The 18,856-nt window shown below is 42.8% G+C and overlaps 1 protein-coding gene across 1 annotated transcript; it reads left to right on the forward strand.

Annotated features, from left to right (window-relative positions):
* The first annotated feature begins 2,635 nt into the window (after window positions 1–2,635).
* On the forward strand, window positions 2,636–17,970 carry LOC124000779 (mitogen-activated protein kinase 1-like). The gene is made up of 9 exons (XM_046307383.1): window positions 2,636–3,034; window positions 4,462–4,644; window positions 5,963–6,152; window positions 6,680–6,796; window positions 6,924–7,038; window positions 8,386–8,517; window positions 9,321–9,430; window positions 13,898–14,026; window positions 14,163–17,970. The coding sequence occupies exons 1-8, from the start codon at window positions 2,832–2,834 to the stop codon at window positions 14,015–14,017; spliced, it is 1,170 nt and encodes a 389-aa protein (XP_046163339.1). The 5' UTR covers window positions 2,636–2,831; the 3' UTR covers window positions 14,018–14,026; window positions 14,163–17,970.
* The last annotated feature ends 886 nt before the right edge of the window (window positions 17,971–18,856 follow it).

Consider the following 18,856-nt stretch of genomic DNA (forward strand, 5'->3'; position numbering starts at 1 on the left):
GATATAGGCTGATAGTTTTTTAAATATTTTCTGGGTCAAGGTTTGGCTTTTTCAAGAGTGGCTTTATTACTGCCACTTTTAGTGAGTTTGGTACACACACATGCTCTAGACAGTTGAGTGAAATTAAATCTCTTGCTTCTCTCGGTGGGCTAATATTTCTGCGTGGCAGTCCCGTGCGAGCTGCGTCGCATTCTCTGAACAACTGCGTGCACGGGCACTCAGCAGTTTAGACTTTGAAGGAACATCGGTTTGTTATCCTACCCACCAGTGGCAAATGTAGGAATGGGCGACACGGGCAGCCGCCCAGGGGCAGCATCTTGCTGGGGGCGGCGGCACAAAAAAAAGCATTTTATTTAACTAGGAAAGCCAGTTAAGAACAAATTCTTATTTACAATGACAGCCAAGGAACAGTTGGTTAACTGCCTTGTTCAGGGTCAGAATGACAGAGTTTTACTTTGACAGCTCAGGAATTTGATCTAGCAACCTTTTGGTTACTGGCCCAATGCTCTAACCACTAGGCTACATGCTGCCCCAAAATGGTGGTGACAAATGCCCCCCCCCCCCCAAATGGTGCTCGATCGGTTTTCTATCGCTCATTTGCTTGTCACGACAATGATATCATGTCACTGTGTAGGACTGTGGGTCAATTAACCTTGTCGGAGTGGGCGTCCTGATTCTAGTTTGTGAGCTAGGCAAGCTACTGCCTGGGAAGGTCTCCCACTCAGAGGTTTGAGATAGGGAGAGGGGTGGGGGTTGGTTGATCTCAGGTCTCCCTACTGGAAGCCCGAGGTAGGGGGAGCGCAGGAATCTATCAAATAGCGCACCTCTAACTTTCTTACAGTACTAAGGCAATTGGTAAAATCAATCACACTATGAAATGCTACCAAATAAACCACAATTAATTCATAATACTGTGAATATATAGTTTCACAGACATATTGTTGCATTTCTGTTCTGGTTTGTGCAAGATCGTTAAGAATAATATAAAAACCAGTCTGCACTGGTAAGAAGAAGAGGAAAGAAGAAGAGGAGAAACACGCAAAAGATAAAAGATATGCAGCTATGTCATCTCTTTATGAGTATAATATTATGCATGTAATGAAATAGGCTAGTATAACACTTATGTCTTTTAGCCTATGTTGCTATGTTGCTTGCTATGCTATTACACATAGGGCGGCAATATAGTTTTCTGTCCAACGAGTTTACATAACATTGGAGATAATTACACACAGTTGCATCATGATAATGTGTGTAGCCTGCAGCAAAAACAATTACAACCTAACTAGCACATTATTGATTTGGTTAATTTTCATTGAGGTGACATCATAAAGGTTTTCTGTGATTGTATTGACTAGGTCCTGAGCTCATTAAGAGGAATTTCCAATGCTGTAGGCTAACTTAAAATACGTCTATATTATGCTGACATTTTGTATTTTTTGTGATATATTGAGTCTTTTGGGGTGTCTTATGTCTAGAATTAGCCAAGGAGGTTAAATGGTTCATTTGGGTCCTATTCTGTAAGTTTGATAAATTGTGCATAATGACATGTATATTTAATTGTGCAACAAATGTATTTAGGTAGTCAGACTCATATACTGTATTTCAATGGAAATTTAGGGGCACCTCTGAAATATTTTGGAGCACCCTCTGGCACTGGCCAGGATGAGGAGCCATTACCTCAGCCACACAGGCCTCTTCAGAAATGATCTCAGAGCCTCGGGATGAGGAGCCATCCACTTCCTCAGCCACACAGGCCTCTTCAGAAATGATCTCAGAGCCTCGGCATGAGGAGCCATCCACTTCCTCAGCCACACAGGCCTCTTCAGAAATGATCTCAGAGCCTCGGGATGAGGAGCCATCCACTTCCTCAGCCACACAGGCCTCTTCAGAAATGATCTCAGAGCCTCGGGATGAGGAGCCATCCACTTCCTCAGCCATACAGGCCTCTTCAGAAATGATCTCAGAGCCTCGGGATGAGGAGCCATCCACTTCCTCAGCCACACAGTCCTCTTCAGAAATGATCTCAGAGCCTCAGGATGAGGAGCCATCCACTTCCTCAGTCACACAGGCCTCTTCAGAAATGATCTCAGACCCTCGGGATGAGGATCCATCCACTTCCTCAATCACACAGGCCTCTTCAGAAATGATCTCAGAGCCTCGGGGTGAGGAGCCATCCACTTCCTCAGTCACACAGGTGTCTTCACAAATGTTGCCTGAGCATGAGGATGAAGACCCATTTGCTTCCACTTCTCCCCAGCAGGATTATTCAGGTGTGTTTGTGTGCATCCCTGCATAACATAAACAAAATAAACAATTTCACTTTTGCAAAGTTTTATTACTGGGTATGTATGTATAATGTACTTTTTACTCCAAACATTTGCTGTGCCATGCAATAATGCAATAATTGGAAGTGGCTCCGGATAAGAGTGTCTGCTAAATTACTCAAATGTAAATGTAAATTGTGTGGTAAAAATAAATTAAACATGTCCTGGGTGTGGGGAAAATAAAGTTTATTATCACAATCAACTTTTATTTGGGTTCAGTTTTAATTTTTCTATTCAGCCTGCCATCCAGATGGTGGCAGTATCGCGTCACAGTTGGGATGTCAAACGCTGCTGAAAGTCCAAAGCAAAGAAGACTACGAAGAAGAACTAGAAACGAATCCATTTACACACTCTGGAGGGGGGCCCTGAACGACTCGTCTTCATCCGTCAACGAAACGAACCAAGGAAATATTTTTTAACCTTTCTATCAACCTGAAGTCAATTTTTGAGTTGCGCTAGGCCCCCTCCCAAATATTGACTGAAAATAGTAGATTTATAGATTGAGTCATGGCGGATTCGAGCAACAGTGCTGCGGCGGCTGGAGCCACAGGCTCGAATACTGGTGCCGCCGGGGCTGTTGCGCCCGAGGGAGCGACTGGAGCTGCGGGGATCAAGCCCGTGTTGGAGGTGGTAAAGGGGCAGAACTTTGACGTTGGCCCCCGCTATGTCAACCTCTCGTACATCGGGGAAGGGGCCTATGGAATGGTTTGGTAAGAGAAAATACACGATGTTCGCCGTAAAAACGTTGACTTCAGTATAAAAAACAAGCCAACTAAGCTTCGTCTGAAGGCGTTGGCGAGCTCACTGCCTCCTCATATCGCCTATTAATTGACATAATTAACAACCATCTGGCTGTAAACGCACAATTCTGCGCATACCCTTGTGTATTCAATTGCACTTAACGTTACCACTGGTAGTGATACACTATTTCTACGTAGTTAACTGGCTAGTTAGCAACAGATTGCCAGCGTTTGGCTCACTTCGCTAGCTACATTAGTTAGGTTCGTAGGTAATTCGCTACTAGCTAGCTACGCATTGTGGTTTTAGTATGTCTTGATGCCCACCTAGTGTGTCCCAGTAATGTTCACAATAGCATGAAATGAAAAATCTAGTTCATACGTCATTTTGTAGCAATCAACGCTAGCTATCTAGCTAGTTCGCAAACTAACTAGTTATATTATAACCGCAGCTCAGGCTAACTTGCTAGCTAACAACGTTATCTTACAATTAGCCACCTAACTAGCTAAGTCGCTAATAGGCGTGGTTATTATGAGGCTGCCAAAATCTTTTTCAATACAGGAAGTGGGAGGAAGTGATTGCGCAGGTCTTTGTAATCTGATACAGTATAAACAGTTCATCGTTCACACCGCGTGAGTCGTTTTTTGATGGGCCAACTGTTACTAGCTAGTTAGTTACCGGTAGCTAACTAAATAGTTCGTTGGTTAGTTAATCAGTGACAATACCACTTGTTTTCTTGTAAAAAATGTCTCGCGAGGTTTTCTGTGCAATGTTGCACCGTGCACAAGGTGCGGGTGAGAATTGTTTACGCAAAATCAAAGATTGCGTTTAGCTCGATTGCAGATGTTGTCATTGATCCTTTTATGGTAAAGGAAGTCACACTTCACAGCTCCAGCTATATGCAGTATCAACAGTTTATCTACCACCTACCAGAGGTAGATTAACTGATACTGCATGTCATGTCAGTGAAGCAAGTTTTGCCTTGCGTGTCATGGCAAACACTTCTTGCCTTATCCAAGTTATCTAAACAATGGCAACGTAAAGTGTTACACCATTATTTCATACTTGACATTTGTCACCAAATGTGCAACTACCTAGGGCACACCATAGCATACACACCACACTCTGAATGTAATCAAAATGGTCTATAGACGGAATATTTATTTTAACTTGTACATTTCCTTGACAGTTATATTTTCTAAGTTGTTAAATATAGCCAAACTTCAATAATTCTATATGAGCCCCTCTTCTGCAATGGTTCCTCTTAGTTAGTTGTCTCATTGTGCTCATGCTCAGGTGTCACTATTATCAAGAACTGCCATGTCATGCAATGTGCTGGGCTTATTGTGCTGGTTGTAACTGGAGCCCTCTCTTGCCCATCACTCTATACCCCACCCAGCTCGGCCCATGACGGCATGACGGATTCTCGCGTGGCCATTAAGAAGATCAGTCCGTTTGAGCACCAGACGTACTGTCAGCGCACCCTGAGGGAGATCAAGATCCTGCTGCGGTTCCGCCATGAGAACATCATCGGCATCAACGACATCCTGAGGGCCCGCCGCATCGAGTGCATGAGGGACGTGTATTCTTTCACCCAGAAAGGGAAGGGAAAGGGGGATACCTAGTCAGTTGTACATCTGAATGCATTCAACTGAAATGTGTCTTCTGCATTTAACCCACACCATCTGAATCAGAGACAGAGGCAAATTGTGAAACTGGCTGGCTCACTGTGCGTGATCTCTGCGCATTATTAGTGGTCGGCTAAATAAATACAACAGAATAGACCTAATTAAAATAATAGTGATCTAGGAACCCAAATATGCTGGGTAGAGCATGCCCAGATCTCAACAGTACCCTGATCGAAATTGGACTGGGAGAGAAGGCCAACGCTCATTTATTGATTTTTTTTTTAAATATATATTTTTTTTTACATCCTTTCCACTCACTGCAAAATTATGCAAGCATGGCTCCACTCAGCTCATGCTCTGGTGTGGTATTACAAATATATTCTGCTTGTCTCCAGTCATGTAAAATGACTTGCATGAAATGAGTTTATCAAAGGCTATTTTTTTCTCAGACCCGCAAATACCATGATAGATTTATGCAATGCATTTATTATAAAGTGGGTATTTTCACCCCTGCCCTTGTCCTGCAGTGGTCTGCGAACCCACAACCTTCTGGTCAGCAGCCCTGCACAATATCAAATTTGCTATGTTCCTATGTAATGCTTACAAAACAAAAAACTCTTTCAAAAACAGCATATCTAAGGCTCTGGTCGGTCTTAGGAGTGAGGGTAAACGTTATGCATATCCTCTGCTATCCACTTTGTTTAATTATTATTTTGTGTATAGGGGAGGGACACTTTTTGAAAGTGTTCAGGGAGGGTCGGGTGCAAATATATTTTACTGAAGGGAGGGCCATCCATTTTAATTTCAGAGGTCTGATTTTTCTCCAAGTATCCCTCATTATAAATAACGTACAGCCCCTAAATGTTTTGCGTGAGTGCAGTATTTCCTTGTTCCTAGGTTGATGAAAACAAAGGTTGATACAACGTTATAATTCCATGCTATGGAAAATAAACAAATTCGTTGGACCTGCGCCGAAGTAAATGTTAGCAATACCGGGGTGGGATACGCGATATTACAATGGGTGTGAAGGCCATTATGCTTTCTAAAACTAAAAAGAAATTCACACTTAATACATGGAATTGGTTACGGTCATGTTCAAATGGATCGTTCTTTTTTGTCCCTTTGAATGGCACCCCCTGCTGGTTCCCAGCTGTATAGTGCTGAACCTCATGGAGACAGACCTTTACAAGCTTAGATCTAACAGAATTACATGGGTTAGGATTAAGATTTGGTCCCTCTGTTTGTTAGGCTCCTTAGCCTCTTGTTTCCCAGCTACATAGTGCAGGATCTGATGGAGACAGACTTGTACAAGCTCCTGAAGACCCAGATGTTGAGCAACGACCATACCTGCTACTTCCTGTACCAGATCCTGAGAGGCCTGAAGTACATCCACTCTGCCAATGTGCTGCACCGTGACCTCAAGCCCTCTAACCTGCTCATCAACACCACCTGTGACCTCAAGGTAATAATAACCAGGATACTACTACTACTAACGCTATATCTATAATACTTCTAACCCCAACACAATAACTCCAGTACTACTACTACTTACTCCAACTGTGACCTCAAGGCACAGTTAGATACCCCCTATCCATCAATCTAAGATCAGGGCCAATATTTATAAAGGGTTTCAGAGTAAAAGTGCTGTTCTATGGTCAGTTTAGCCTTGTCAATGAATGGACAGGAGGCACCTGATCCTAGATCAGCACTTTTTCTCTGAGACACTTATGAATACGCCCATGGTTACACTAGCTATCACCCAATCATAACCATTAGGGAGTTGGGAAATCTAACCATGGACCAATGGGTAGGATCCATTGTGTGAAGATAATGATCTACTCAATAACCAGAAGAGGGCTTAGTGGGGATTTGCTGGTGTGAACAGGGCCGTATTTATTCAGCTGATTCTATTGCAGAACGTTTCTTAAGTGGAAGCATTTTGTATGTTTCTGCACGCTTCTCTGTATTTTAACGACCCTCCTCTGTCAGATCTGTGACTTTGGGCTGGCACGGATAGCTGACCCAGAGCATGACCACACAGGCTTCCTGACAGAGTACGTGGCTACGCGCTGGTACAGGGCCCCCGAGATCATGCTCAACTCCAAGGTGTGTGTGGACTGTGCATTGATTCCATGTCTGTGGACCATGTTTTCTCTGTCAGGCCTACTCCTAGTTCTTTGATAGTACAAACTCATGAATTCACATTCACACTATCTCTGTGTGTGTTGTTCAGGGCTACTCCAAGTCCATTGATATCTGGTCAGTGGGCTGCATCCTGGCTGAGATGCTGTCCAACAGGCCCATCTTCCCTGGGAAGCATTACCTGGACCAGCTCAACCACATACTGGGTGAGAGAGACATGTTGTGACCCAAATGGCAGCCGAATCCCTAGCTAGTGCACTTCTTTTGACCAGAGCCTTATGGGCCCTAGTCAAAAGTAGTGCACTATAAAGGGAGTAGGGTGTGACCCTCGCTCAAACTTTTTGCATGAGTTGCTGAATGTTCTTTTCTGAAATACCTTTTGGAAATATCTTTGACTTTGGCTTCTGTCTGTGAGAAGGGTGGACTTACCTGAACTGGCTATAAACACTGAACAAAAATATAAACTCCACATGCAACAATTTCAAAGATTCTGAGTTAACTTTCATATATTGAAATCAGTCATTTGAAATGCATTCATTAGGCGCTAATCTATGGATTTCACATGACTGGGAATACAGATATGCATCTGTTGATACCTTACATAAAAGTTAGGGGCATGGATCAGAAAACCAGTCAGTACCTGGTGTGATCACTGTTTGACTCATGCAGTGTGACATCTCCTTTGCATAAAGTTGATGAGGCTGTTGATTGTGGCCTGTGGAATATTGTCCCACTGCTCTTCAATGGCTGTGCGAAGTTGCTGGATATTGGCAGGAACTGGAACACGCTGTGAGTATCCCTAACATGCTCAGTGGGTGACATGTCTGGTGAGTGTGCAGGCCATGGAAGAGCTGGGATATTTTCAGCTTGTGTTCGTTGTGTGTAGCTTATGCCTGCCCATACCATAACCCCACCGCCACCATGGAGCACTCTGTTGACATCCGCAAACCGCTGGCCCACACGACGCCATAGACTCTGTCTGCCGTCAGCCCGGTACAGTTGAAACCGGGATTTATCGGTGAAGAGCACACTTCTCCACTGTGCCAGTGGCCATCAAAGGTGAGCATTTGCCCACTGAACTCGGTTACGACGCTGAACTGCAGTCAGGTCAAGACCCTAGTGAGGACGCTTGATGACCTTCCCTGAGAAGGTTTCTGACAGTTTGTGCAGAAATTCTTTGGTTGTGCAAACCCATAGTTTCATCGGGTGGTTGGTTTCAGACGATCCTGCAGGTGAGGAAGTCGAATTTGAATATCCTGGGCTGGCATGGTTCCACATGGTCTGTGGTTGTGAGGCCGGTTGGACGTACTGTCAAATTCTCTAAAACGACACGGTAGAGAAATTAACATTAAATTCTCCAGCAACAGCTCTGGTGGACATTCCTGCAGTCAGCAGGCCAATTGCACGTTCCCTCAACATGAGACATCTGTGGCATTGTGTTGTGTGACCAAACGTCACATTTTTAGTTTCCATTTTCAAAGCATTTCAACTGTTTGCTACATTGTGTCCTACTGAACAGGACCCAGGGGTAAAGTGTGTGATTGGTTGTGCAGGCATCCTTGGCTCTCCCACTCCGGATGACCTGAACTGCATCATCAACATGAAGGCCAGGAACTACCTGCAGTCTCTGCCTGAGAAACCCAAGATCCCTTGGAACAAGCTGTTCCCCAAGGCGGACAGCAAGGGTAGAACACACACACACATATTACATTACATTATAGTCATTTATCTTACCCAGAGTGACTTAGTGCATTCATCTTAGGGTCACTAGGTAAGACTGTCATAGTAAGTAAAACTGTTCCTCAATAATGCAACAATCAGCAATGTTTCGTGCAAGAAAGGCAAGTAAAACAGCATTGCTAATGTTTTTTCACACATGCATGTACACACACATTCATATGTTAACACACACAAATTGCAGACATTCGGATTTCAAATACATTTGCAAGCATTACCATTGCATACACACCTTTCCCTTTTCCCAGCTTCACTAGTGGTCCCTGTTCTCCAACTCAGGTGTGAGCTTTGGTTCACCAAGTAGACTTCAACCTAGTTAAAATGGTCACATTAGGTGTCTCCTTCCCTTTCATGTGGGATTGTGGTATTTATGGGTAATCCATTGAACTATCCGTTTAAAGGTCATGAACAGTAAAAATCATGCTTTTCATGAGTTGCTTTGTGTATCACAAAGTGAGCTTGAGATTATTTTACTGCGACACTGCATCCAAGTTGATTGACGTGTTTCAAAGAGCTGTCAGTCAAGGTGAATTCCTGAATGTAAGCTCCCCACTCACTCAGCCTGTCTTTTCAAACTTCCTGGTAGTTAGCCATGAGAGGGAAGTTTCATTTTTCTCAAATGTTGAGTATTTTTATCCAAAACAAATATAGGTGTTATTTTAGTAACTCAAAAGGCTTTTACATGGGAATCAGAATGACTGTTTGAGACATTTTAACAACACCCCGTCTCTCCCTCCTCTCCTCCCTCCAGCTCTGGATCTGCTGGGCCGTATGTTGACCTTTAACCCTATCAAGCGCATCACGGTAGAGGAGGCCCTGGCTCATCCCTATCTGGAGCAATACTACGACCCCACTGACGAGGTATGACTGCAGCAGCCCGCCCTCACATACTCAGGTGCCCTGTCCAGAAACCATCTAAGTCCCTTTTCACATGAAATTCTTTACCCTGGTTCGGTTTCCTGAAGCATTTGAGAATACAACAAAATATGTTTTTTTGCTTTCACAACACCTAAAGAAAATAGACCACATTTGACATGACTGGGCACAGTGTGCAGTTTGACTAGGCTACTGATAGGCGTGTGACAGTTCACAAAACCCACACTAGCACGGTACTTCTCATATCACACTCTGGGCTAATGTGATGGACTGTCACTGCTTAGGGAGCTCTCTAGCCCTGGCAGTCCGTCCATATAGTATGTAGGAAGTGCAACACAAGGTGCATTGGATAATTCATTGACAACTTCGACTTCAGCTTGCTTATATAGAGTGGGTTATATAGAGTGGGTTATATAGAGTGGGTTATATAGAGTGGGTTATATAGAGTGGGTTATATAGAGTGGGTTATATAGAGTGGGTTATATAGAGTGGATTATATAGAGTGGGTTATATAGAGTGGGTATTACTTGTTTACTGAAATGGGTGCAAGAGGGTGAAGTTCATAATGTGGTGCTGAAAACACCCTATTCTTCTCAACCACTGAGAATGGACTCATATCCGTGGCTGTTAACATACCTGTCGCTCTTGTCATGTCTTTGGCCCGGTCAGAATCAGCTGCTAAGGGCTGTTTTAATGCAGAGGGGAGACCACGGTGTTTATTTAATTCATTTTCTTCTTTTTTCCGTTTCCGTCTTGCTCCGGTGGTAGGAATACTGGGGTGATATCGGCCTGTCAAAATCAAATCCAATTTTATTGTTGTCATACACATTTAGCAGATGTTATTGCAGGTGTAGTGAAATGCTTGTGTTTTTAGCTCCAACAGTGCAGTAATATCTAACGATTCACAACGATACACACGTCTAAAAGTAAAATTATGGAATTTAGAAATATTAGGACGAGCAATGTCTGAGTCCAGAGTGTGTATGTATGTGATGGTATGTATAGACTTTATGGGCAGTGTGGGTAGAATATTTAGTATATTTGTAGAATATATATATATATATATATATGTGTGTGTGTGTGTGTGTGTGTGTGTGTGTGACAGCAATAGTTAAGTAGGATGGCATTACCTAGAATACAGTATATACATATGAAATGAGTAAAACAGTATCCAAACATTATTAAAGTGACCAGTGATTCCATGTCTGTACATAGGGCAGCAGCCTCCAAGGTGCAGGGTTGCGTAACCGTGGTAACCAGCTAGTTACAGTGGCTTAGTACCAGGCGTGGATCCAGGATGCTCTCAATGCTGCATCTGTAAAAGTTTTGTTAAGGTCTTTAGGGGCCAAGCCAAATTTCTTCAGCCTCCTGATGTTGAGGAGGCGCTGTTGCGCCTTCTTCACCACACTGTTTGAGGTGTTGGCAGCTGCATAGGCTATTGTATTTGAGCAGTGGCAACATAATCAGTCCATTGCCGTTATAATCTACTGGGAAGCCAACATTTTCCCCAACTGGAGATTTTAAACGATGTAGAATCCTCCTGGTTTATCGACCCCCACCACACGCCATTGTACAAAATTAGGTCCCAGCTGCGCATCACAAAAAGGACCGTTTGAAATGCACCAGTTGAGATTTTATTTTTGATTACGATGTTCACATAGGATCCTATGTTGTTTCAACGGAATAGCTTGAAATGTATTTTTTTTTTTCAGCTCAGATTTACTGGAGGCATACAACGTAACGTAGGCATAGCCTATAGGCCTAGTGTTTAATTTCTTTATTCGTGTTCACAGTGCGGACCGAACAGAGGTCCCTGTACTGTACGGGTCGGTACGAATATGTGTACCTTTACACCGGTAGCTACTGATATTCCCTAGGGTTGTTAGTTTGACACAGAAGAAGAGGACGCATCAGTTGTCACACAATTTAGATTTTCAGAAGGTAAAGTAATATGAGCACCAAACAAATGTGAATCGGGCAAGTCTTCACGTTTGAAACGATTTTCTGACCGGTGCATGCTGCATTTTTGGATCCGTTTGGGGTCCGTGGACCGATGCAGTTGTATCTTAAACATTTGAATCGGGGACTGATGCGTATCGGTGAAACGCGGGGACTGATGCGTATCGGCCAAACGCGCCCTAAGGTGTTAGGAGTTGTTGTATACTGTTTTTACACTTAACAAAATATACTGAACAAAAAATATAAATACAACATGCAACAATTTCAATGACTTCAACAAGTTACAATTCGTATAAGGAAATCAGCCAAATGATTAATGTATTAGGCCCTAATCTATGGATTTCACATGACTGGGCAGGACATTGGATGGGTCTGGTTCCCCAGTGGGTGGGCCTATCAATTATTTTATTTTTTTTCCCCGCAATAGTGCGTTATTACAGACAGAAATACTCCTCAGTTTCATCAGCTGTCCGGGTGGCTGCTCTGACGAGCCTGCAGGTGACGAAGCCGGATGTAGAGGTCCTGGGCTGGTGTGGTCTGCAGCTGAGGCCGGTTGGACGTACTGCCAAATTCTCTAAAACGACAGAGGTGTCTTATGGTAGAGAAATGAACATTTAAATTCTCTGTCAACGGCTCTGGCGGATATTCGTGCAGTCAGCATGCCAGTCAGCATGCCAATTGCATTCTCCCTCAACTTGAGACATCTGTGGCATTGTGTGACACAACTGCATATTTTAGTGGCCTTTTATTGTCCCCAGCACAAGGTGCACCTGTGTAATGATCATGCTTCCTGATATGCCACACCGGGTGGCTGGATTATCTTGGCAAATGAGAAATGTTAACTAACGGGAATGCAAACAAATTTGAACAAAATTATAGAGAAATACGTTTTTTGTACCTATGGAACATTTCTGTGATCAACATGCAACATGTGGTCCTTCTGTAGCTCAGTTGGTAGAGCATGGCGCTTGTAACGCCAGGGTAGTGGGTTCGATCCCCGGGACCACCCATACGTAGAATGTATGTACACATGACTGTAAGTCGCTTTGGATAAAAGCGTCTGCTAAATGGCATTTATTATTATTATTATTATTCAAAGATTTTACTGAGTTACAGTTCATTTAAGGAAATCAGTCAATAGAAATAAGATAATTAGGCGCATCTGACACACTAAAGAAAAAGAAAAGTAGGGGCATGGATCAGAAAACCAGTCAGTATCTGATGTGATCACTGTTTGACTCATGCAGTGTGACATCTCCTTTGCATAAAGTTGATGAGGCTGTTGATTTGTGGCCTGTGGAATATTGTCCCACTGCTCTTCAATGGCTGTGAGAAGTTGCTGGACTTTGGCAGGAACTGGAACACGCTGTGAGCATCCCAAACATGCTCAGTGGGTGACATGTCTGGTGAGTGTGCAGGCTGTGGAAGAACTGGGACATTTTCAGCTTCCAGGAATTGTGTACCGATCCTTGCGACTTGGGGCTGTGCATTATCATGCTGAAACATGAGGTGATGGCGGCGGACGAATGGCACGACAATGGGCCTCAGGATCTTGACACAGTATCTCTTTGCATTCAAATTGCCATCGATAAAATGCATTTGTGTTCGTAGCTTTTGCTTGCCCATACCAAAGCCCCACTGCCAACATGGGGCTCTCAGTTCACAATGTTAAAATCAGCAAACCGCTTGCCCATACAACACCATACTGTCTGCCATCTGCCCGGTACAGTTGAAACCAGGATTCATCAGTGAAGAGCACACTTCTCCACTGTGCCAGTGGCCATCGAAGGTGAGCAGTTGCCCACTGAACTCGGTTACTACGCCGAACTGCAGTCAGGTCAAGACGCAGTTGAGGACAATGAGCACACAGAGGAGCTTCCTTGAGACTGTTTCTGACCATTTGTGCAGAAATTCTTCCCTTGTGCAAACCCACAGTTTCATCAGCTGCCCGATTGGCTGGTTTCAGATGATTCCGCTGTTGAAGAAACCGGCTGGGAAGGCACTGGGCTGGCATGGTTACACGTGGTCTGCAGTTGAGGGCGGTTGGACATTCTGCCAAATTCTCTAAAATGACGGAGGTGGCTTGTGGTAGAGAAATTAACATTAAATTCTCTGGCAACAGCTCTGATGGACATTCCTGCAGTCAGCACGCCAATTGCACGCTCCCTCAACTTGAGACATCTGTGGCATTGTGTTGTGACAACTGCACATTTTATAGGGGCCTTTTATTGTCCCCATCACAAGGTGCTCCTGTGTAATGATCATGCTGTGTAATCAGCTTCTTAATATGCCACACTTGTCAGGTGGGTGGTTTATCTCGGCAAAGGAGAAATGCTCACTAATAGGGATGTCAACATTTGAAAGAAAAGTTTTTTGTGAGTATGAAAAAATCTGGGATCTTTCATTTCAGGTCATGAAACACGGGACCAACTTTAGATGTGTTTTTTTATATTTTTGTTCAGCGTAGTATTTTCATTGTTTGTGTGTGTGTAGCCTGTAGCAGAGGAGCCGTTCACCTTCACCATGGAGCTGGATGACCTGCCTAAGGAGAAGCTGAAGGAGCTCATCTTCGAGGAGACGTTCCGCTTCCAGGCCACCTACCAGGGCTCCTGAGACATAGAGGTACATACGCATACATACTCTTACATCACTCCATAACGATTACTAGAGCTTTGAAAAAGATAGGTGGGCATTCTGCAACGCTTTTAGATGTGATTTTTGTCTTGTCATTTTCATCTCCTGTTCATATCTGTTTCAGCTTTGAAGACGAGTGACAAAGCCACACGGAGACTCCAAACGACAAGATACAAAAAAAAAAAAAACATATATATACAGCATACAAAAAAAAGGACCAGAAACATGTACATTTTAAAGTTTTTTTAAAACATTTATTTCGCGGGGAAGCTGTTTTTTTTGGTGGGGGGGGACTGTTGTCTACTTAAAGGAAAGATTCACCCATTCTGAATGTTATTGTTTTTGTGCATCTCAGCAGTTCTATTGATTCCGGAAGTTAATAGGAATTTGACTTTTTGATCGCAAAAACGTCTTATCATACATGTCATATTTCTCTCGAATGAGCCATTGATCATATTTTTTTGCGATATTCCTACCTTGAGAAATGTGTAATTAAACAGAGGGTCCACCACATTTCTCCTATTTGTCTGCCTCTTTAGTCCATGGTGCATTTCATGGTGCTATTGCTTATGTCATACTAGGTTAAACATGGTGAGAGTGCAATTTTTACAACTAACTATTTCACATGCTGATATTGACTCTGGCATTATTGTATAGCTAGCTTGCCAGCCGGTCCATAGAGAGAGCATTGCATTGTGGGTTTAGTTGTCGATTTGAGCTGCAACAGATTTCCCACAAGATTTTCACATGTTGCTACCAGCCTTATTATAACAGAATTTAAAATGTGTTCACAAAAAAATATTGTTCTCACATTTGAGTGTTATTTAACACTGTAAATTGTAGGAATGAATGGTTTTGGGTGGATATTTCCTTTAAGTAGTACTTCTGCGCTCATTTTAACCACCATCAAGGAGACTCTTCCCTCTTTCTCTTTTACTGCTTTCTGCGCGGATTGTGTACTGTTTAAAAAGCAAGAACTTAATCTGACCAACTCAATTTTACCACTCTCGTCCCTGTGAGCCCTTTCTCTTTTTCCCCCTCTCTGTAAATCGGTGTTCTTTCCATCTCTTTCTCACAAGTCACAGTATGTGTTACTGAATTAACCTACACCCCTTAACTGTCTGTCTTGCTCCATGGAATTATTGTTTGATGGAAAGGAAAAAAAAGAAAGAAAAGATAGACAGGTGACAGTTAGATGTGTACATATAAATGGTTTTGTTTGAGTGATCTCGTGGAGGTTTGGTTTGTACGCCGTTATTTAAATGTTTTCTGAACAGTCAGGAGTCGTATTTGTATGTTTTGAAGTTTATATTTGAGAGAATTGTTTTGTTTTTTGGAACATTGATTTCTAGACATTCTTTACTTGATAAACAAACATTCTATGTTTTAACGGCATGTTGGTGGTTTTATATTTTTTTCTTTTGTTTAGAAATGTGTGTTGTTAATCTAAATGAACAAGCATTCATTCTTGAAATGTACCAAAGTGGCGAAGGTAGAGTGGGATGGAGGCATGGAGAGATGAGGAATGGCTTGAATCGTCTTTGTACTGTAACCCACAGCTGGTTTATCTCCACCCTCACTTATTCAAAGAGGACGTCAGCGTTTTCAGATAGAAATACATGGCCTAGAACAGGCATGATTACCCCACATCTTAGAAATTCTGACGTGATTCCCTATTCTCTGTGCTAGTCTCTGACTCACTAGCAAGGATCAGCGACATGCCACAGACCCTCACCGGTCCTTAAATGGGAGGTTAAGGAAAAACGGCCATCTTTTTTTGAAGTGGGGTGCCTATAGTATGTTTCTCTTCTCCCAAAACAAATCTGCCACCATATTAGAAAATTAAAATTTCTCCTGTCTGCCAATTTGCCATTCCCTTCTCCTCCCTTCATGTGTCTGGTATTGTTTCAGGGAGGACAGTGATTTGTAAATACTCTATTTAGTTGTGGAGGGTGGCAGGCAGAATCAGCAGATATATGACTGATATTTACTTTACGCTTGTTAAACTGATAGTGGTTGCCACGGTTACGGTGTCTAGGTAATTAGTGGGTTTTTTTTCTTTTTTTTTCTCTCTCTTTGTTTCCTTCTAATGTGCCGTGTTTCATGGTGGGCTTTGCTCAGAGCTTAACGCATTGCTGTCACATTTTCCACTCACATCTAACAGTGGACCGCTTCATTTTACCGTAGCACATCCTTAGCCCCTCAGAAGCTATAAGCCTCTATTCATGGTAGAAGTGGCCCTACATAAAGATCTGGGATCATTTTTAGCCTCTCCTAATCCTTATGTTTGGCCATTAAAGGAGGCGGAGAGTAAGTATGAGTCCACTGCTGTGTTCAGGAAGTCTTTACATCCTGGGACGTTCAGTTGAACTGACAATGCTGTTGGGGAACGTGATCAGCATGGCTACTGCCCTTTAAAAACGCTGTCAGTTATGAGCAAACGTGCCTGTCTGTTCAATAATATTTTTTGGGAAACGTGTCAGTCAGTACAAACCGTTGCGCAACGTAGCAAATGTTAAAGCGAACTGAACGCACCTCTGATCGATCAGTGGATATGGGCAGTAATCATCCATTCCACACATCCCAATTACCAGCCATGCTTTACTCAAAGGGCTTTCTCCCTCAGGTCCCACCCACCACCCTTTTATCTCGCTTCTGATTGGCCTGAGACCTACCAAACCACATCCCAGGTCGGCTGCCATTTGCTTACTCATTTCTTTGACTCTTATTTCCTGCTGTAATTTTGTTTTGTTTCCTCCTCATCCCCCCCTCAATGATTACTGTTCCATCCCCAATCATGGCTAGAAATTAAAGCAGATCTGATTTTAAAGTGGAGGAGCATTGCTTGAGTGACATCTGTCAGTTATGTTGGGGGAAGAGGGGTTACTTGAGTCAATCATGTTTCTCAATCAGCGCACCTGCACTTTGCCACGCTAACCCTTCTGTTTTTTTTATTTATTTATTTCAGCTGTTTTAGTCTTAAGTCAAGACATCAGCCTACTCTTTTGCTCTTACTTAAATTTGTTCTCTTTCCTCCCTCTTTAATCTGCTTGCTTTTCTGGGCATATTTTTCATGAAAGCTCACTGGAGCCCGTCACACTTTTTATTGAGTGTGTGCGTGTCAAGTGTCTTAACACACATTTGCAGTGGACCACCCTGGTCCGCGCTGTTTCATTGTGTGTGTCTGTATAGTCTGTGGTTGACAGCAGACACTACTCCAATCGGCAGTATGTATGTGTTCCTCTGTCTGTGTGTTTTATCTTTTTGAAACGCACTCCAGAGGCTTTCCCGTTATTTCTATCTGCATGATTGGATACTTGTGACTGTCTGTGGTTCTCTGACCAAAAGCTGCGTTACTATTCCCCCCCCCACACACACACACACACACACCAGCGACAGACCCAACTGACCGCCAGTCTCAACGGAGAACAATGCGAATGAACCAACGGGACCATGTTTTGCCATACGCAATCACTCACTTTTTCACAGACGCACGCATACACACATCCTTGCACACAAAACACACCACATATGCACACAATACATGCAGAAAAAAATGCATAGTCAGGCCAGTTTCTAAATAATGTCCTTTTTAAATGGCTGTTCTTATTATTGCTATCGTTGTTAGTGGTGGTCTTTTTTTCACATAAGGGAGTTGTATTTTCTTTTTTTGTTGGTGTAAATGTTTTTATTTCTCTTTTTGTTTCTCTTATGGGTGTGCTATAACTGGCAGTGTTTTCACTCTTAATGGAACCTATTTTTTTCCCCCATTATTATTTTTGAATGAAGATGATATGCCATATGAGTAGGTTGTCAGAGAGATGAGCTATTGAGGGTTATCGTCTATGTATATTCTATGGGTATTATGAATTAAACAATTAACAAAGAAACAAAATTATATACATATAATAAATAAAATTCCTGATACTGGTTAACTGTGTTTGTTGATTTTCTTGATGTCTTGTGGTCTGTCCTTCTTCGTGGTACTGAATGGCAGTGTGGACAGCGTTCTAGAAACATCTTAGGATGATAGTGAATTTTCCAGTAATATTAGCTGTTTAATGTGTCACAACATGCTTATAAGCGTCATCTCCCTCCAGTTCTCCTGTTCCAAGCCAAGTTGTATGTCCTGTTGGACAACAATTCCTACTCGTTTTCCTCCTTGGCATGTCTCTGCACGGGTTCAATGTTCTCCCACAGGGCTCAGCCTCTTTACTTCAAGGGTTTGGGAATAGGTAAAGCAAGACTAGACTTGAGTTTAATAGCTAATGCAGGATTGAGTGACAGACCTGTATTTTGATCTACTGGTTGGTTGCAAAGGGTACCAGACTGACTTTTATATCTTTTTTTTTTATAGCACCTGCTTCAACTGGACCTTGGATTGTGTGTGGCCATGTCAGTTGAGGGAGGAATGCTATACCTGGGAGTGAAAAGATTCTTTCTCTGGCATACAGGCTTGCTGTTGCTTCTCTCTGATGTATCTAGTTCAGTCACTTGTTTGCTACCTTTCAGCATTTTCTATTGATGTAAACAACGCTGTGGTATACAGTGTTCTGCTGAAGTTGCATGCCTGCTTGTGAAAGTGCATTTTACATAGCATTTGACACCTCTCCTTTGTTAAGTACACCGTCTGTGTGTTGTGTGTCTGATAATGAGTTTACATACACATCCTTTGTTAAATAAAAGGTGCCTGACGGCTTCGAAACCTGCCATGTAGCAACGCTTGCTCTCGCACCCTTTACCAGCCTATACTGTTAGCTCTCTCATCGGTTGCTTGAGGTAGCACCCATTCTGTTATCATTACGTTCATATTCCCAC

Source organism: Oncorhynchus gorbuscha, linkage group LG16, assembly GCF_021184085.1.
Source record: "Oncorhynchus gorbuscha isolate QuinsamMale2020 ecotype Even-year linkage group LG16, OgorEven_v1.0, whole genome shotgun sequence".
NCBI classification, from domain to species: domain Eukaryota; kingdom Metazoa; phylum Chordata; class Actinopteri; order Salmoniformes; family Salmonidae; genus Oncorhynchus; species Oncorhynchus gorbuscha.

Coding starts and splice junctions, on each gene's coding strand:
- LOC124000779 (XM_046307383.1), top strand. CDS start 2,832: ATGGCGGATTCGAGCAACAGTGCTGCGGCGGCTGGAGCCACAGGCTCG. Junction 4,645..5,962: donor ATCGAGTGCATGAGGGACGT/GTATTCTTTCAC, acceptor CTTGTTTCCCAG/CTACATAGTGCAGGATCTGA. Junction 9,431..13,897: donor ACTACGACCCCACTGACGAG/GTATGACTGCAG, acceptor GTGTGTGTGTAG/CCTGTAGCAGAGGAGCCGTT.